Here is a 20,369-nt window from a genome sequence, read left to right on the forward strand (position 1 = left end):
AGAATCACGATGTTCTTTGTTTGGTTTTTGTAGATACCAGGCAAAGCACGTTGTCTGAAAATGGAATGTTACTTCATTCCCCAGGAGGAGGATGAATAAAATTCATATTATGGTTGGGAAGAGATCCCACCCACTTCCCAATTCCTCGCCCTCGAGGTCTGGTTGCTTTTGGAGGTGCTGTTGCTCAATCCTGATCCTTCCACCTGATGGGAAAGCAGGAGCTGCCTGAAACAGGGATCTGTCTTGTTTTGGCAGAGGGTGATATTGGGAAAGGAGCAGAACTGGCTTCTCCCAATTACTTCTGGAAAAAGCCACTTCTGAAGGACCTGGAACAAGAAGAGAAAGTTTCCAGCTGATGTAAAGCAATGGTGGTGTCACTTTCTCTTCCTATTCCTCAGCCTCTCTATGCACTGGTGCCTCTCATGCTGGATTGTGGCTGTAAAAACACAGATTCTCAGTCCCCTTCCACCTTCTTTTCCAATCTCTGCAATTCCCTGCTGTGTTCCCATCCTTGTCACTGTGGGCCTGTGAAGTAGCTGTGTGATAGTTTAGGTTGAAATAAGTTTAGGAAGTGCTGCTTTGTCTGGACTTGGGTGCTTTCCTGACCTCTGGAATACAGCAAGAAAAGATTGAACCCTTCCCACCTGAGGAATTTTGTGGTGACAAAATTTTTCACCACAGCATGGCTGGTGATTCGAGGAGAAGGGTTGCCAGCAGAAAACTCTGAAAGTGGATATTTTCTCCTGTCCAAGGCTGACAACCTCCCTGTTCCTCTTGAAATCTTTGTATTTATGTGGAGGGAAGTAAGGCCTGGTGACTCCAGAGCAGATCAGAGTAAACACAGGCAGGGAATAAAGTAGGAATTGCCTTTTCCTGGCAGAGTCCACTGCTAGTTAAACCAGGCTGAGGCAGGGATACATACACTCAGGAATTCCAGTAAAATCCTGGTAGATTTTTTTGTGTGGTCATGCTGAGCCTGCTGATCATGGATTAAGTAACAATGCTGCAATTCTGGCTTCTTTTTCCTTCTTAGTCACAGACTGTTTTCCTTGGTGACCTCAGAGTTACCCTCGTGGTTTTTGCATCCCTCTGTCCCCTCCCAGGCTGTTGTTTCAGCTGGTGTCAGCCCATTGCTCAACCTGCACCTCCTGACTGAAGAAATGCTTTGTCAGAGAACTCTTCCCCTCTGGGCCTGACTGCTCCTCCAGGTCTTGGTATCTCGGTGAAATTCTCTGTGATAGCATTTTGCTGAGCTCCTCCATGTGTCTCATAACTCTGGAGCTTTTAGACCCATCCATAGGCCAGCCCAGCCCAGCCCTACAAACTGGTCAAAAATGCTGTTTTCTGCTAAGTTCATGGCCTGCAGAGACACTCTAAGGGGTTAGCAGGATGGCTGGAGACAGGGAAAAGAGACAAATGAGGTGTGGGGGTGTTTGTGTAAGGAATGCAGCCTTTTTGGCTGTTTAATCTTCTCTCCTCTGAGCCTGCTGTGGGTTGTGTCCCTTCTCAGAGGCTTTTAGAAGGAACCAAGAGCACCAAACACCAGACAAGGAAGGGCCTGGCCTTTGGCTAAGTACGTGTGGAACAGATTTTTTTTTTTTTTTTTTTACTTGTCAGACTGGAAAGTTCCTGATTTTAGTTTCAGTCTTGGTCATCGCTGCCTATTTAGACATGACTGAGCAAGCTACTCATAGAGCAACTGTGTGGAAGATTCCTGAGGCCAGGCAGAGCATTCCTCTGGCTGCTGTTTGAAGGGGAGGCTGAGGGCTCTTTGCCTCCACAGCTTTTAGTAGGAGCATCTTCCCAGGACACTGACCACGAGCCCAGGTGGCCAAGGGGGTCTGCCTGGGGTTAAGGGTTCTGCCCAGTCCAGCAGAGCACCTGAAACAGCCACGTGTGATGGCTGAGGGGTTCCTGTGGCTGCCCTTCCCTGTTATCTCCCTGTCCCACCGAGTGAGTGGCCTCTCTGTCACTGCTTTATTGCCTGCTGGGATGCTGATATCTGTGGGCATGGCCCAACATCTGCTGAGCTGAACACAACGACTTCGACACGGTGCTGAAGTCCAGCCCCAATTTAAAGCATGTCAGTTATTCCTTGCCCCAACAGAGATGATTGTCCCTGTTTCATTTCTCTCTCTGTACAATTTCCTTGCTTTTTTTTCCCCTCAGTCTGTTCAGTGTGCAGGGAAAGCACCATCAGATCACACACCCTGAGGAAGGAGCCGTGTCCAGCTCATCCAGAGGTGACTTTGCAGGATAACACTCCACACTTCAGCACTGCCTGGCTGCTCCACAAGCAGCACACAGAGAGTTAGGCCCAACTTGAGCCCCCTGAGCTGCTTTTCAGTATTTTTACTTTGATGCCAAAGGCCTGAATGTGACTTAGGAGGAAGTCACACCCAGCAGGAAAGGTGGATGTGGGTGTGGAACCTGTGGAGTTGTGGCTGCACCTCTGCGTGAACCACAGGAGTGTTTTCAGTGTCCCCTCACTGCACAGCACAGCAGGAGCCAGCTTTTCCCAGGGAAAACTCTCCCTGTGCCTCACCTCTGCTGAGAACATCCCTCCACATAGATTTTGAATCGATGTCTCCCTTCATTTCTTCTGAATAAACCACGGAATGAGTTCCTGGAGAGACCTGTTTAGCAGTTTGGGGGGTGCCCCCCCGCCCATCCTGCCCAACAGAGATCAGCCATGGGGCACTGCTTGTTCTTGTGGTGTTTTATCAGGCTGCTGCATGTCCTTTAACTGCCAGCTCCTTGTAAAAGCTTGTTTCTTCTCCTCATGCTTGAAAGCGTTTGCTGCGAGTCCCTTTTTTGGGTGGCCGAGTATAAAAGCAGCCTCCTCTGAGAGATTTAGTGTCTGCTCAAACTCAATTCTGCATTAAATCCAAGGAACACCTTTGTGCATCCTCACAAAATTACCTGATGAACTCAGGGGGGACAAAACTGTTTGTCTCTTTGACTCCCAAATAAAACTTCTTAATTTTTTTTTTTTAAATCATCCCTATATTTAGAATCAAAGCTGCCTGGTGATCCATGAGGGCTTGCACACTCACCAGTGTTTTCCAGGGGAATTCATGCTCAGAATGAGGTGACTTTTGTGGTGTATTGAGAAATTTCCCCGTACTTGTTGACTTTAGATGGGTGGTCTATTTGCAATTTTTGTACAGTATTTGAGGAAAAAGTTCAATACAATGGAAATGGGACAGGAATGATCCTCACCCCCTTGTTTTTAACACTCTGATCTCATAGAGAGGGAAAAAAGGTGGATGGCGCCATGAGAGGATCACAACAGTAGAGCAAATGTTGTGGATTGTGGCCTGTGGTGGAATGTCAACATCAAACTTATTGTAGCTTGTGCAGCTTGGCAAATCTGTGTTGTGAAAGCTCCTGTTATGTGCACCTGGGGCACAGGCTGCCTTTGGAGTCAGGGATGGACCTTTTCCCTCACAGACAGTGGAATCTGTCTGGAAATCAGTTTAAAAAGGGATGAGACATCCAAGTAAATTCACCAGATCCTGCTTCTGGCTATGCTGACAGAATTACTGTATTATTAACATTGTTCTTCCTCACTCTCTTGGCTCTAGGTGTATTTTTACAAGTTTTCTAAAAGATATAAAAATAAAGGGTATTTTGGACAAATTAGAGAATTGCAAATCTCCTACAGCATTTGTTTAGACTGGGTGTAAAAACACTCCACAGAGAAAAATTCCCATGTCCCAACTTAGTAGAAGTTTGTCTAAAGAGGGTTTTATACTCCATGTATAAAACTTGGGACTTTTTTTCCTGTATAAAAACAGCTTCGTGTTCGGTCTCCAAAGCAAATTTCCCAGCAGAACTTCAAACATCCTTTGTCTGTCTCCCTTTGGAGACAGGAACCAGCAGCTCTGTGCACCCCAGTCATTTGCATTCTGTGCTGTAAGTACCCAGTGAGAACTCGTTGCCTAAATCCTGGGTTTCCCACTTGGAAAAATTTGGGCACCTAAAATAAACGAACTGGAAAGTTTGCGCCGAGTGTTTCGCCCAAGGAGCAACGAGAAGGAGTTTTCAGTTAAACTCCCAGAGCAAGTGGAGCCCAGATGTTTTTAGTAAACAGCTTTCAAAACTAACAGTTGAGAGCAATGTCAAATTTCCAGACGCATGATCGACCTTGGAGCCAAGTTTAGAGTTGCTTTTGTGTTGACACAAAGCCTGGAAGCTGAATGACACTGAAGTTTGTGGATGGAGTGGAGGTTCTCCATAACAAATATTTGACTGGGTGCAATTTCTCTTATTTACAGGACTTTGAGCTTTGAGGGGGGAGAAAAAAAAAAATGTTACTGTATTTTTGTTGATTTTACATTTGAGGCATATTCAGCACTTTCTTGCTCACTGGAATTGGAACAGTTGTTGATTTTTAACTGGGATCTGTTATTATTCTGGCCATTAAACCAGCAGAAAAAAAAAATCAAGTGTTTTAAAACTCGAGGTGAGCCATTTCTGCAGGTGAGAAATGGAATTGTGCACTCCTGGGCATTCTGGCTCTCTGCTCACACCAAGGCATCCCTCTCACTGAAGGTCTAATTTGATGCCTAAACCACATGCCAAGGTTTTTACTCAGGGACTGTATCAGCAAAAAATCTGTCTCAGAATTTACTTTGGGCAAATACTGTCCAGTATTTGTTTAGGAGTCCTGTTTTCTGCCCCTTTAGAAAGGCCATGCACGAGAAGGGCACGGGTACAGTCAGGATAAAGGATATTAAAGTGGGGGTAGGAGTCATGGAAACTTTCCCTTTGGGTATATCTTGATCTCTGACCTAATAATCTTCTGTATCATATGCAGACACCCACCAAAGAAGCCAAAGAAGCTCTGATTAGTTTTGCATGCTTAAAACTCAGCTTTACCATCCCTAAATTGGCGGATTTTGGGGTCTGTGCCCTGTGTCCAGTAGCTAAGCTGTAAACAAGAGAGCTTGCTCCATTGTTCCTGATGGGATATCATCCAAGGGAAAACAAGGGCTGTCTTCAACAATTCCAAGCTTGTGTAGGCAGACAATACACTGGCTTTGCCTGTGGGCAGTACGAACATGCCTCTACTTCAGCCCAAGAAAGCAGCTGAGAGGGACATGAATTCAAAATCCTCAGCTTGGGGGAATATTGGGGGATAAAAAGGTACTAAAACAAGGGGAGAACTTCTTTCTAAACGGTAAAGAATTTTTTCCTAAGGAACTTAACAGGTGTTCTTGGGAAGAAGCCTGCTAAAAGCATCACCTTACTCAGGCTGGGCTTTCCATCAAGTGACTTTAATACTTAGGAGGGAATTCTTCCCTGTGAGGGTGGGGAGGCTCTGGCACAGGGTGCCCAGAGAAGCTGTGGCTGCCCCTGGATTCCTGGAAGTGTCCAAGGCCAGGTTGGATGGGGCTTGGAGCAACCTGGCACAGTGGAAGGTGTCCCTGCCCATGGCAAGGGTGGAAAAGGAAGATGTTTAAGGTCCCTTCCAATCCAAACCATTCAGGGATTTAAATATTTTAAATAAAATTTTAATGAAGAGCAGCACAAGATAAAAGGAGGCCTGAACCGAGCCATGAGGAGACAATATGAAGTAAAGTCGAAATTAAAACAGTAATTTGAGGCAGGAAAGATTTGGGAATGGCTGAACCTAATCCCGTATGAGAGCAGAGCATTGAATTCTTCACCTTGGTCACCATGACATGACCCCCATGGCTGGGCAACCCCGTGTTTCCTCTCCTGACCACGTAAATCTGCTGCCATCAAAAACAACATGCATTGTGCAACTCCAGAAAGCAGAATTTAGGACTTCCCTAATTCTACTGACGTGTGATCATGGGGGGCACAGACTGTCCGAGCTGCAGAGGAAATATTCCCGTAACCTGCAAAACTTTGCAGCTATGGAGATTTGTTTGATGTTCCTGTTATGAAGACTGTCCCCTGTGAACAAACTAATAAAGAAAAAAAAAGTCTGCCCAGCAGCCTTGTTTTTTTTTTTTTTTTCTTTTCCTTTACATAAGCCTTTTCTGTGGGAGGAGAACCGGAGATATGAAATGTACCTGGCAGCCTGCTGAAGCATAGGTATGACCCACATTATCGTATAGATCTTAATTACTTGTGATGGTTAACCGACAGGAGCAGCAGAAAACCCCGAAACAAAGGGAGGCTGAGGCTCCCCGATCCCTGCAGGGCATTTGGAGTGTCTGGAGAAGTTCCCTGGTGCTGTGCCCTTTACCCACACACAGGCACTGGTGCACTTAGGCGTGGGGCAAAGGGTCAAAGGCCGGATAAAAATGTGTAGGAAGAACTGGTGAGAGGAAAACAAGTATTTAATCTGAGTTTATGGTCTGAGTACATACAGGAAAAAAAAATTGAGTTTTCAGGCTCAGTAAATTGAATTTCTGATGGATTTTGACAGGAGAAAATTTTGACAGGTTTGGGAAAAACCAGGGTTGAATGTTGGCTTGGGAAAAACCAAGATTGGGGCGTCCAGTGCTATGGGATAATCTCAGTTTAAGCAGTTTCTATTCCCTTGTATTCTGGTTAAGAAGGCAGAAACTAGAAGACTGCAGTGCTGATTGTAAATAAATGACTGAACTGAATGACTGAAGAATCCGATATTCATTGAAAAAAAGGAAGACATGCACCGACTGACTGGGATAGCACTAAAAGTAGCTGAAATAGTCATCTCATTGCCAACAGGTTCATTTTTTGACATTTGGCCTTCACTTTCTGGACTTAACTTGGATTTTAGGAACTTTTTCTTCTGACGGGGAGGGCGGTCAGGCATTGGCACCAACCACCCGAGGCAGCGGCGGAGGTCTCGGCCCCAGGAGGAGGGATGTAGGACGTGGGACACGGTTTGGCGGCAGGCTTAGCAGCGTAGCCGAGGGGAAGTGGCCGGATTTGGTGATTTTTGGGGGGGATTTCCCAACAATCACGGGCCATTCCCTGAGGGACGGCGGGCGCGCGCGCGCGGCGGAAGACGACGGCGTGCAGGCCCCGCCCCTTTTTATGGGCGTGGCTTGGGCGGGTGCTGAGTCACACCGGGGCAGCAGACGGGCGCCATGAGGCCCCGCCCCCTTATGGGGCGTGGCCTTGCGCGCGGCAGTATAAAAACCGTATCGGGGGGCAGGCGGTCGTCACAGTGTGTCGGCGGTGGAGCAAAGCGGGTTCCTGCGTCAACAGTGCTTGGACGGAACCGGCTGCGCTCGGGCCCGCCGCGCCTTCCCCCCCCCAACAACACCGTCTATACAGTCACCGCAGCACCCACCGGAGCACCCCAGCCATGGCAGCGCCCCCCTCTCAGGTGCGCCAGAACTACCACCAGGACTGCGAGGCCGCCGTCAATCGGCAGATTAACCTGGAGCTCTACGCGTCCTATGTGTACCTCAGCATGGTGAGGACAGCGGGCGCGGCGGGGTGAGGGAAGGCTCCTACGAGGGATGAAGGGGCTGCATGAGGGCTTTGCCCGGCGAGGGGTTCCTGGGTGCCGGGCGGTGCCTGCGGGTGCAGCTCCTCCTCCTCCTTTTTCTCCACCTCCTCCTCCCCCCTCAGCCTTCAGGCCCGTCTGGGCCGTCCCCTGGGTGTAGGTGAGGCCCTTTTATCTCGCCTGCTCGGCCGTTGCCCTTGGCGGCCCCGTTATCAGCGGCGCTCAGCGCCTCGCTGGCGGCTCTGCCCTTGGGGCCCGGCCGGGCGGCGGGAGGTGCCTAACGAGGCGCTTGGCACCTTTCCCGCAGGCGTGCTCGCCTCCCGGGCTCGGGTTTATCTCCGGGAATCGGTAGGAATCCGTGGTTTCCTTGGGCCCTGTATTTACATGTCTCCTCTGGCCCGAGGCGCCCGTTTTAGACGTTCCCTGACCTCTGTGCAGCAATCCTGGTGCTTTGGGCGTGCTGGGACTTTGAGACTTCCTAGTGACAGTGCCCTGTCCTTTAGCACTTTCTTGTAGCTTTTTTTCTGTGTTAATTTGTTTCTGAGCCCTGTTTTGAGCTTATGATGGTGGTACACAAGCACCGGTGCCTTGCCTTGAACCTTCAGGCCGTTGCTCTAAGAGCAGAGAATTCTGTAGTAGGTTGGTAAATAATTGGCAGTTGACACAAAACTTTCCATTGAATCCTGCTAATGGCTCTGACTAAGGAATAAACAAGCTATGTGACGGCTTCTAACTGCTGTTACAGGTTTCTTTTTGGCTTTCAGAAAAATACTTGCTGTTGAATTCATATTGTAGCTCAATTTATCTCTAGTATTTTAAATGTGACTTTCTTTCCTGCCCCCCCAGAAAAGTAGAAAGTGTATTCCTTAGGCTAATCCCTGGAAAGCCCACGGAAGCAAGAGAGTTTTATTGCAAAAGTAGCTAAAAGTTCTTGGCTCACCTTACCTGATGATGCAAGTCATGACCCTGACTTGCAGTGCGATTATTGTAAACAAGCTCAGGTCAACAAAGGGAAGATTTCTCCTTGAAAAAAGGCTTTTCAAGGCTGCAGTTAAATGGTGCTTAGAACAGGTATCTGAGGGCTTCCAGGTTTTTTTTTTGTTCTTTGTATTTTCAGAACTGAGCCAAGGACGCAAGCACCATTTATTTGTGCCCTTGGTAGGGATGCAGGTTAAAATTTAATCCTACCTGGAAAAATCAAATGATACTAAGAGGAGAGTTGTTCTGCACTGCCTTCCCAGTCTGGGCTTGGACTGCAGCCATCCTGCAGCAGCGGTTTAGAGCCTGTGAACTCTTTTATTTTTCAGTCCTACTATTTTGACCGGGATGATGTAGCCCTGAAAAACTTTGCCAAGTACTTTCTGCATCAGTCCCACGAGGAGCGGGAGCACGCTGAGAAGCTGATGAAGCTGCAGAACCAGAGGGGTGGGCGCATCTTCCTGCAGGACATCAAGGTGAGCTGGGGGCTGCAAAGGGATGGATTTTTCCTCTGGGTCCTCCCCAAAAAGAGCAGCAGCTGACACTGGAGAGGCACAGTGATTTGAGATGTGGAGCAATTTGATTATTTGTGCTGTTTGACTAATAAAAAAGTACTTCTTGTGTAGGGAGAAGGTGCTGAGCCTCAGGTTGTTTGCTGTGGTGTGAGGGCAGAACCAGAAGGCAGCTGGTTCATCACCATCATGAAATGTAACAGAGCAGATGTGCTCTGTGCACTGTTTTGAGAAGTGGGACTTTGAGGGTTTGCTCAGTTCTGTTCAGAGGGTGCACTTCAAATTTTTGACTTTGCATAAGTGCCTAAACTTCATCTAAACAGGCTTTGAGCGTGATCTAAAGGTTCTCCACCAGCTGGTGTGTGGATTCTTACAGCAAACATGTCCTGTGCTTTCCCCTTGCAGAAGCCAGACCGTGATGACTGGGAGAATGGCCTGACTGCCATGGAGTGTGCCCTGCACCTGGAGAAAAACGTGAACCAGTCACTGCTAGAACTGCACAAATTGGCAACTGAAAAGAACGACCCACACGTAAGTGCATGCTGAGCATCAGTGTGGCTGTCCAAGGACCTGTCATTTAATTGTGTGGTTTTAGAGCAGAGCTGTGTGCCCCTGGTGTTGTTAAAGGTGAAAAAAGGTGTGAGCCAGGGGTGCAGCCCTTCTAGAGTCCTTTGGTGGGGTTATTGCTGCTCTTCTAGGAGCATTTTTAAAGTGGCAGGGACCTGCTTTATTCCCTCTGAAGTGTCTGTGAAGAGTCTCTATGGAGACCGTTTCTGAGGGGGTTGAGTTCCATCTTTTTAAAGCTTTTTGTCACAAGGCTTTTTTTGCCACAAAATTCCGGAATATTAAAAGCCCTGATGTTTCAAAACAGTGTCTGAAAACACAGAATTGTTCTCACATGGAAGTTTTTCACAAGGCTGGATTGAGGTTGCTTAGTATCAGGAGGAGAATTCAAGCACTCTTGGGAATGTCCTGCCTAAGTTAGAGGGACTTTTTAAAACAAAACCAGAGGTGTGAATCCTCACTCCTATGAGTTTGCTGTGCAGTGGGAGTGTCTCGGTCTATTCAGAGCTTGGCTAATGCTTCCTGCTGTGAGGAAGAGGAGAGGCTTCCTGAGCTGCCTGGCTCTTTGGGGTTCTGGAGCAAGTGAGCTTACATAAGCCTGCCTCACTTTGATCTTGTTCTGCAACAAAACTAGAGGCTGCTTCCTCTCAGCTTGAAAACTCTGCATCCTCTCTCTTTCCTTAGAGAGCCTGGGTAGGATTTCAGGCCTGAACTTAAACCTCTGGTCTCCCTTTCAGTTGTGTGACTTCATTGAGACCCACTACCTGGATGAGCAGGTGAAAGCCATCAAGGAGCTGGGTGACCATGTGACCAACCTGCGGAAGATGGGGGCCCCCAAATACGGCATGGCAGAGTATCTCTTCGACAAGCACACCCTTGGGGACTGTGACAGCTGAAGCCTTGCCACCAGCCATGCTGTGGGTTTCACTGGGACTCCTACTTACTGTCCAGCCATGCATGCAGCTTCAGCTACCTAGAGAAACAGTTCTGTACTCTGTACCAAATATCTCCCTCTCTCTTTGTGTTTTGTGTACTGCCCTCCAGCCAATAAAGTGACTTGGTTCCAGCTGGCTTTTCCTGTTTAGTTTGGAGGGAGAGGCAGGCAGCTGTAGTGAAGGCAGTGGGAGGTCAATTCATTGTGTGACATGGGGAATTTGCAGCTATTGCTCAAGGCAGAAGTAGGAAAACATCTGGTTTCTTTAAATTCCTTGCAGGGAACTAAAATGAGGAAACAAAACCAAAGTCCTGGGTTTGAGCCTCACTTTTATTTTCTGAGGGTGGGCAGTAAAAATCAGCTGAGTGGTGGCTGCTGCCATCCAGCTTTCTCTGAGCACTGTCAAATCTGTGGTGGGGAATGTGGAACTTCAGAAGGAAGCAATGTGCTGGGCAGATGCTGCAGCTGCCTGTGCTGGCAGGCATCCTGGCCTTATCCCAGTACTTCCCCAGTACTGGAAAATACCAGCCAGAAAGGACTGGAAGAGGCACCGTGGGTCTGCATCACAAATGATGGGACTTTGTTCAGTCCCTTACTTTTCCCTGGAGTATCTTGTGAGGAGTGCAAGTCCTGCCTGAGGAAGGATTCAAGTTCTCATTCTTGCTGTGAGGAGGAGGGAAGCATCCATATCAAGTGTGCTCCTGTTCTGGGCTATGCCTGGCTGGTCAGGCTGGTATCTGCAATATTTAACACTCAAAGTCTTGTGCTTTTGCTACAGATTGGGTTTTTTGGTGCTTTTGTTCTTGTTGCAACACGAGTTGTGCCTGCTGCTGTATCTGAGGCCAGGAGCAGTGTGTCCTTAGTGCTGCTTTCAGCCCAGGCTGGGCTCCAGCTGTATGTCCAGCACCTCTGTTTGGGTGAGTGCCAGGATAAGGCAGGTATTCCATGGATTCCCCTTTAGCTGTACTGGTCCATCTGCTCCTCCCCTGGGCTTTCACTGGCCTCCAGGATCACCTCCATCAGCCCCACGTAGTCACCCTCAGCTAAGGAGATTCCAGAGTCATTGGGGGATGGACTCTCTGCTCTCCTGGGCTCTTTGGGAGCTGGGGGGTTAGTGTTTCCATTCCCAATGTCTCTCATGTTCCTGGAAACCTCTGGGAGCTGGTCTGGAGCACTGGCTGCATCTTCCAAACTCAGGCTGCAAGCCTCAGGGCCCAGGCTGCCCTTGTGGGACCTTTCCAGCACTGGAGAGGTGACAGGGGTGAAGGAGAAGCAGAGGGAGGTGCTGCCTCCGGGGGTTTTGTTACTGGGGGTGTGAAAGGCACTGGAATGCTCCGAGTTGGGAGTGGCCGAGGCCGTGCTCTCCAGGTTTAGCCAGGGTGGGTGCGAGGCTTTGGAGCTCTTCAGGCTTTTGAAGCTGCCTTGCTTCTCATGGTCAGGGGGCTCTGGCAGGAAGGGGAATTTGGGGCTGTTGGATGCTGTAGACTGCACTCCTGGGCTTCCCGTGATAGCAGCTTCCCTGGAGCTGCTCCTTCCTTCTTCCACTGTCACAGCCATGGAGTCGGGACCTTTGCTCCGCTCTGTTGGCCAAACAAAGGTTTCCTTTGCAGCAGAGCCCAGGGAGCTCTGGCTCTTGTCCACATCGCTGGCTCTGGAAGGGGAAGCATTGACAATGACATCCCGGAGGGAAGTGGAGCATGCAGCAATGCTGGAGAGCGCCGGCGGCTTCTTGCGCCCTTGGCGACGGGAAGGGAAAATCATGGGGATGGAGCTGATGGGCGTCTGTGGAGCGCTGTAGAACCCAGGCCTCTCATAAAAGGGGGTGGACATGAAAGCATCAAACTCCCTGAGTTTTCCCTCTTCGCTGTCCCACTGCTCCTGGGAGTCTCCCCTTGGCTGATTGATGCCACAAGGGCTTCCCACCTTCCCCATGTCCTGGTAGGTGTAATGGGAGAAGGGTGATGTGGGATCTCCTCGCCGGCGCAGCAGGTTCATCCGGGAGGAGGACCTGGAGAAGTTCGGGGACTGGACACCCAGGAGGCGGCCCAGGTGTCCCAGCAAGGGAGTGGAGTGGTTGGCCTCCTCATTCTCTTTAATCTGCTCCAGCGGCTGGAACTCCATCTCTTCTTTCTGCATGCTGGGAAAGGCAAAGTGGATTGTTACACAGCCACAGAGGGAGGGGAGGGATCTCCTGGAGAGGCTGGGAGCACTGGGAATGCAATGGCAAGCCTCTCCCTGTATTGCCATTAACCCCCCAAAACAGGGATGCTCATCATACAGATGAGTGATGAAAAGAGGTTAGATTTATCCTTTTCCTTGGAGAATGTTGCCTGTTGTGGATGAGCCTAAAAGCTCCTCAGGTGTAGTGCCCTACACAAGACCTGCTCCAGGTGTTATGAGACTTTGTCCCTGCACTCACCTGATGTCAAAAGTGGAGCCCAGGAAGGATGGACGCTTGTACTCAGCAGTGGCTGCAGTGTAGGGTGGTTGGGGATCAGACTCATTCCAGTACAGGTCCTTCTCCAGAATGGGCAAATCCTGGTGCATCTCATCCACTGCCATGAGGGAGACCTGCAGGGAACAGCAGGAATGTCACAGGGAGTGAGCAGCCTTTTGTGTGCCTGTTATCATAGGACAAATGAAGACAGAGCTGGAGGAAGTGGTACAGCACAGTGGCCAGGCAGCTGGCTGGGGTTGCTGTGGTTTCCTGTCATTTGGGTTGTTTCTCACACAGAGATTTGATTATTGGAAGGAAAACTGTGCTGAAGGAGACTAGGAGAGAAGGGCAGGAGGTGTGGAGTTACTGCATGGCAGAAAGTAGAGGAGGCAGTTTTAGATGGACACAGGGTAGGAAAGCAAGGAGGGCAGGAAGGACATGTCATTCAAAGGTGGCAGAGGCCTGAAACAAGCCTAGATCCATCCCATGAGCCAGAGCATGGACTGAAGCTGCACTCAGCCTCTGTGTACAAAGATAAGCCAGAAGCCCCTAATTCCCTAGTGTGGACTGGGGAGATCTCTCCCATTGCAGGCAGGGAGGTGGGGGCAGAGGTGTTGCAGGAGAACTTGGACACTGTCCTGCCTTGGTGTTCTTCTTCAGATGAGGCTCACTTGGTGTATCTTCCTCCCCTTTACCTGCAGGTTCCTGTCGATGAGCCAGTTGGCTTCAAAGTCATCATCGTCCTCCCCAAAAGGGTTGATGAGCTGCTCGGCCACCTGCATGTGGAGAGCACACAGCAGAGGTCACTATTGCCCTTTTCCCTACAGGGAGAAGTCAGGTGTGATGTCCCTTGAATTCCAAGCCCTATTTATCCTCCCAAAAGAGGGTGGGTTAAAAATGGAGGCATCCCAGGGGCTGGGAGACATTGGACTTTGTAATTTTCCCCCTGCTTACACAACCCTCCTGCAACTTAAGGAGCTCCTTTTTTCCCCTCTAGTAAGGACCAAAGCCTAGGAAAAGTGCAACTGGTGTCCAGAATGAGACAGTTGGAAAATTAGAAAGTCCTGGCAGTTCCCTCAGTCCTCTTGGCTTCCTATTGTTGCCTGTAGATCAAAGAACACAGCTGGGTTCCTGGTGAGCTCACACTGGGAAAAACCCTTGGCTGGGTCAGATTCCAGCTCCAGCCATGTTTTCTTGGACTTACCTTTAACCAGCCAGCATAGAAGAAGAATTGCAAAAATGTAAAGACAGGCACGAAGAGATCCAGCTCATGGCCAGGATACGCTTTCTCTGGATCCAGGAATTGCCTCCCAATCAGACAGGCCAGGAAGAAACTGTAAACAGCCACAGTCACCACCTGGGAAGGATGCCAAGGGACACACCAGGGCAGCATGAGTTCCCAGCATCTCCCTTCAGTCCCACCCCACACAGCTCCAAAGCCAGGCTCTCTAGCCTCTGGAAAGCATTGGATTCACTTCTAACAGACTTTCTGCGTTTCCCTGCAGAAAGATACAGGCATTCCCTTTTCCCTTCAGCTTTTACCTATACTGTGTGCTGTCTCTGGAATGGTATCTATGCAGGTGTCACAGGCTGGTGGGAGCAGCAAGCACATGACATCCTGCATGGGCTGGAAGCTGTCTCATGGCTCAGTCCATGCTGGCAGGCTGTTTCAAGTCCAGGAAGGGAACCCTGGCATTGCTGTTTGCTCCTTTCTTCCTGCTCCTCATGCTGAGCTTTTATTAATATTTGCCTGTCTGGATTTCAGGCTGTGCTGAGCTTTGTGTTTTTCCCTGTCACCACAGAACTGAAAACTTCTCCTTTTCAAGTTAAAAGTAACCAAGACTCTCACGTGGTCCCTTGATGCAAACAAGGGGGTTCAAAACAAGAATACTTGTTCCTCAGTAACCTCTGGAGCTGCCAGAGCAGCTCCTGTTTCATGGTGAAGGGCATCCTTGTTATCTGAGCAGCTGGATTGTAGGAGACAAAGGAGCAAGGTGGTGCCAAAGTGTCTGCCTGGGCTGATAAACAGCTGAGTACACGCCTGGCACAACCTTCCTGGGATCTTGCCTGGGATGTGATCCCTGAAAGGTGGTGCAGGGAGTGCATCCGTGTGTTCCTGTGTTTTCCATGGATCTCTGTGGATTTGTTACCCCTGGATAGAGGTTATTTCTGGAGAAGTGGATGTGTCTGAGATAGGGAAGGGAGGTTGGGCTGGGTGTGTGCTGAGGTTCCAATGGAAGAGAGATGATGTGTGCAGGTGGGGATGAGGGATTCAAGAGTATCCTGGATTTTTCATGGGTGGGTCAGGTGAGAAGCACTTCTACAAAGGCTGAGAGAGCTGGGGTTATTGAGCCTGGAGATGAGAAGGTTTTAGGGAGGCTGTGGCCTTCCAGTACCTTAAAGGAGCTTATAGAAAGGAGGGACAGGTACTTTTTAAACAGGCAGATAGTGACAGCATGGGGAACAATGGTTTTAAACTGATAGAGGGCAGGTTTAGATTAGATATGAAGGAGGAATTCTTTACTGAGGGTGTGAGTCCCTGGCATAGGTTTTCCAGGCTGTCCTATCCCTGTAAGCGCCCATGGTCAGGTTGGACAGGGCTTGGAGCAGCCTTGACTAGTGGAAGGTGTCCCTGGATGAACTTTATGGTCCCTTCCAACCCAAACCATTCCAGGATTCCAGGTGTGCGTGTAAGTGGGGATGTGCACAGGCAGTGGTGGAGCAATGGGTGTGGGGATTCCCTTCTCACCTGGGTGTAGACCAGAGGGATGCTGATCCAGTCGTATCCATAGAGTTTCCCGCACTGGCTGCGCAAGGTGTTGAGCTCCTGCAGTGGGGAAAAGGGAATGGCATGTCAGGATAACTTCCCATCTCCTTGCAGAGCCTCTCCAGCACCACTGTCCTCCACTGCTCCAGCCCTTTCCCTTCTGCTTATACCTCCTCTGGAAGTGGGGCTGAGTCCCAGCCTTGGAGGAATTCTCTGCTGCCTGGGTGTCTTCCCCTGAGCCCCCTTCCTAGCTCAGTTCACAGTTTTTCCTCACAGAATGAACAGCCAACAGGTGAGGCAAAGAAAAGAATGCCCTCAGGAGCATCCATTTCTCTCTCCTGTTTATAGATAAATATCCCAGAGGGATATTTCTCTCCCTGTGGGCAGATGAATCCTGCTCCAGGCAACAGAAACCACATGACTTTCTCTGCACATGAATACCAAGAAGGATGAGCTGCTCCAGAGCCTTTCTGTGTGCAGCTGGGCAGGGATTGTTGCCAGGTCTTGCTTGTGGAGCATGGCTTGTTGCCCAAAACTATCTAAGAGTTTTTAATAGCAAAGTCTTCTACAGGACCTCAGTTGCTGAGGATGTTTTTGACCCCTCCTAGACTTCCAGATACATTCTTCCTTGTGGCTTTCCACCTGTATCCTATAAACCTCCACTGGCCTTGGCTGTTCTGGAATGTGTCAAGGACCTGCTTCACAGGTGCCTCCTGTTCCCCAGGATGTCACAGACCTGCCTGTCCCCTCTGTCACTCACGTTCAGGATGCCTTGGAGCAGCACACTGTCCCGGATCCTCCCATCATTCCTTGCCTTTACAGCCAGGTTGGAGAACCACACGCACGGGATCCAAAACTTGTTGTGGGGGGAATTCAAGCTCTCAAACTTCTTGTGCTCTTCTGGTGTCATGAGGCCTGGATGGGAAAGAGTGCATGGGAGAAGGATGACAGAGAGGGCAGAAGGAAGTGATCTGGTCCAAAATTAAAACATCTGAATCTCAGGTGGATGCCTTGGTTCTCCCTAAAAATCCCAGTAACGAATCAGAATTTCAGGAGACAGGCAGAAGGACAAGTCTCCTTGTTAAAACATTGAGTCATGGAGGTGGGATAATGGGATTTCACTTTGGATGTCTGCAGCACATCAGATCAGAGCCATCAGGGAGATAAAGCACTGCTGAGGGTGCAGCTGCCTGATGTCCATAGATACTTGTTGAAAATGGGATATTTTGTGTCCTGAAGTGGCTTTTCTTTTCAGGAGGTCAGCACTAATCACATCTCTGTGGATTGCCAAGGGAACCCAGACAATGTGGGCAGACTGGGAACCGCTGCACCTTGAAGAGCAGCTCCCAAGAAGATTCACGGTGCCCAGCAGTTAAGCTCGGAGACCCAGGGCTCCAATTCCCACCTGCCCGGGCTCCAATTCCCACCTGCCCTGAGGGAACGGCACCGCCCCATTTCCCAAGAACCTTTCCCAGGGCCAGCTGCCCCTAGAGGAGCAGGCAAGGAGCAGTGCTGACCTGCCCTCACGACGTGCTCCATGCTGGGGAAGCGCTTGTAGACGGCGGTGCTGACGGAGCGCAGGATCAGCACGCTGACCAGGTTGCTGTAGCGCATCAGGGTGCGCCGCAGGAGCCTCCCATACTCGTCCTCCCCATCCACATTGCAGGACACCAGGTTCATGATCCGGTCTGGCCATGGGATGCTCTCGTACTGGGCCCACCAGCGGGACACCACCAGGGCCACATAGAAACCTAGAGGGGAGCTGAGAGAGTCAGGCTTCTGAAAAGAGTTTCTTCCTGCCACTCTGTCTGCTCTCTGTGGGTGCAGGAATGTCTGGAGGGGAATTCAGTCCTCCATGCTAAAAGTAAACTAGATTTCCTACTTTGCTTCATAAGGTCCCTTCCAACTTGAACTGTTCTTAAAGATGATCTCATTCCAACCCCCTGCTGTGGACAGGGACATCTTCCACTAGACCAGGTTGCTCAGGGTTCCACCCAGTGTGGCCTTGAAAACTTCCAGGGGTGAGGAAGCCACAAATTCCCTGGGCATATCTGGTGCCACTTGGAGCTTGCCCTCCTGTGCTAGGGGATGCTCACAGCTGTGACAAAAAAAGGATACATTCCACTTGAGGAGTTTTACAAAAAGCAGAAGGAGGGATCTGCTCTGCCAGCAGGGCTCTGCTGAACCAAGAAGAAGAAATGCTGTCCCATTCCCCTCCCTGCTGGATTCCAGACAGCTCCTTACCCAGCACGAAGGACACGGGGATTAGCTCAGCATAGCTGTTGCAGTACAGTGCCAACTTCTCGAACATCAGCCTTTGGCTCTCACTGAGGATCAGCCTAAAAGGGACAAACAGAAGCAGTTCTCCCTCTCCCTTCTCTCCTTCCTCCCCTCCCCTCCTGGGAAGAGGGCCTGTCCAGCAGGATCCCTGCCCTAATCCTGTGTTTCTCCTGTGTCCTGCCCCAGGCCAGGCTGTGGGTGTGAAGTTGCTCACCTGTAGACAAGGCTGATGGTGAAGTAGAGCGAGATGAAGATGAGGAACTCGGAGTAGAGCAGTTTGTAGATGCTGCCTTTCCATTGGAGCAGGAGCTGGGAGAAGGTGCCCAGGCGGGCATCGGCCACACGGTTTGTATAGGTCACTGTCATCACAGCTCCTGTGCAGGCACATGACAAACAGGGCTTGGAGCTTGAGCAGGAGGAGGGTACAGGGACATCCCAAGTGTCCCACCAAGCAAGATGGAAAGGAAGGAGAAAACAGAATGAGCTGAGACCAAAAGCCAGGTAAAATGGAGGCAGCAGCACAGAGAATCAGGAGGCAATCTTTGGCAGGCAATTAATTTGATAAGTTTCCCATCTTTTCTCTGTCCTTGAGCTGGTTATAGTGACCAAGGATGTATTTTCTGGTGGATCCATTTGTTTTTAGTATTTGATTTTTGTCAGCATTCAAGTGGGGCTGGGGAGGACAAAGCCCACCTTTGCCATCTTCTTCTACAAAACACTTGTGGTAAAATTAATCTTAGGGTCACAAACTCCAAATTTTATGCTTATCTCAATAATTTTCTTAATATAGTTTTTGTTCCAAATATGTTTCTGTAAACCTACTTGCTGGGAAACATCTTCCTGGAATACTGCTGGGAAAAAAAAAACCAACCCAAAGGAAGGGAAAAACCCCAGAAAGATTTCTTGGGACTGATCCAGATGAAGGCATCCCAGCAAGGATAGCTGTTTGCATTCTGCTGGTCCTAGTCCTGCAGGCAGAGCAGCCTTCCCTGTTGGAGATCTGTGGGATGGAGTGTGGCCAGGCCCACAGGGCCCAAATTCCAGCAACTCCACCTCCCCTCTCCTTCAACCATATGTTGCAAAATAAATCACAGTGGCTGAAAAATAGGCATTCAGGCTCCTGAAATGCTCCTCAGACATGCAGCATCCCCATTTCACTTCTAGTCTAACTTGCATAAATAATTCTTTATAATCATTTAATAATCAGACTCATAGTTGCATAAACCTGAATTTATTTTAAAAACACCCCAGCAAACAACAAGACACCAGTGTTATCCATGCCAGGCAGATTGGTGAATTATTTCTTGGGTTAGAAATAATTATCCAGTGCAAAACTATTGGTATTTTGGAATCCTAACATGTCACCAGGCATTGCTATTTAACAGAGGTAATAATGGTGATGATTATGGGGCCTTGCCTCTTCCCTGAATTACGGAGATAAAGGAGCACTTCAAGGGGCAGTTCACACCCTGAAGCAGCTGAAAGCAGATAAGTTTGGGCCCATGTTCCTCATTTGTTTTTCATTTAAGCATCCTACTGGAAGATTTGCACTTAGGTGGGGACAACTCAGGTCCCAGTAAGCTGCTGCTGTGAAGAAAAACAGCAGTCTGGATTTTCGGCTATTTCAACCAAGCAGCATCTTTGTCCCAAAGATGTCATCAAAACCAGTCTGGGTTTGTCTGGTTTTGTCATCAAACCCAGTCAGAGTTTGTCTGGTTTTGTCATCAAACCCAATCTGAGTTTGGCTTTTTGGTTCTGCTCCTCCTTTGGGTTTCCCTGTCATAACTCAGGTGCCTGAGTCCCTTCTTTAAGGGTGATATAGAGGAGCTGTCCCTGTCCCCATCCCTAGCTGCACAAATGCCCATTTCAGTAAATCCTCATGTCCATTCCATATGGGCACAGAGCTCGGAAGAGTGGGTTTTAACTGCCCCAGAGGTTGCAAACACAGGCTGTCCAGAAGAGAAGAGCATGCCCAAAACCCCAAACATTTTTGGGGCCCCTTACACAAAGCTGCATCTTTTCTCTGGGCTTTAGGGCTTGAAAGCGCTTAGGGAGATTGTTCATTGCGTAATTCAAATACAGATTCCCTTTTTTTTTACCAAAGAAGGAAAACTCCAGCTCCTGTCCATGTAAATGATGGATGTCGCCCACCTCTACTCTGTTCTGCTCCCATGTAGGATATGGGGCTCTTCCCAGGGCTTTTCCCTCCAGCTCTGAATGGTTAAGGCACCTCCCTGCCCACCTGCCAGCCTGTGCTGGGCTGCCCTGGGCTGTCCCTGGGCAGCAGCTGGCACATTCCATTTGTGGCTGAGGTCCGTGGTGGGAGGTGGCTCACTGGCATACCGGAGTTGGGATGGGCAGGAAGAGCCCACCCAGGGAGCTGCTGCCTGCCACTGCCTGCATCCCCTGCTCATCCCTCTGCACTGACCAACACACCTGGAATCCAGTTGTGGGAGCCCACAGCAAGCAAGATTCTG

General features: G+C 49.5%; 2 protein-coding genes across 2 annotated transcripts; one reads left to right on the top strand and one right to left on the bottom strand.

The window, feature by feature from the left end:
- Positions 1-7,112: 7,112 nt before the first annotated feature.
- Positions 7,113-10,540, top strand: FTH1 (ferritin heavy chain 1). Its single transcript, XM_083862969.1, has 4 exons — positions 7,113-7,387; positions 8,728-8,874; positions 9,316-9,441; positions 10,212-10,540. Exons 1-4 carry the CDS (start codon positions 7,277-7,279, stop codon positions 10,368-10,370), a joined length of 543 nt encoding a protein of 180 aa, XP_083719095.1. The 5' UTR covers positions 7,113-7,276; the 3' UTR covers positions 10,371-10,540.
- An 825-nt stretch (positions 10,541-11,365) lies between these two features.
- LOC310911168 (bestrophin-1-like) lies at positions 11,366-18,346 on the bottom strand (the record flags this gene model as incomplete). Its single annotated transcript, XM_083864461.1, has 9 exons — positions 18,107-18,346; positions 17,857-17,951; positions 17,130-17,363; positions 16,373-16,527; positions 15,595-15,672; positions 14,050-14,202; positions 13,541-13,621; positions 12,828-12,979; positions 11,366-12,545 (listed from the first exon to the last, which is right to left on the bottom strand). Exons 1-9 carry the CDS (start codon positions 18,256-18,258, stop codon positions 11,366-11,368), a joined length of 2,280 nt encoding a protein of 759 aa, XP_083720587.1. The 5' UTR covers positions 18,259-18,346.
- Between the last annotated feature and the right edge of the window lie 2,023 nt (positions 18,347-20,369).

This window comes from Zosterops lateralis, assembly GCF_965231275.1.
Source record: "Zosterops lateralis genome assembly, chromosome: 6".
Classification (NCBI taxonomy): Eukaryota; Metazoa; Chordata; class Aves; order Passeriformes; family Zosteropidae; genus Zosterops; species Zosterops lateralis.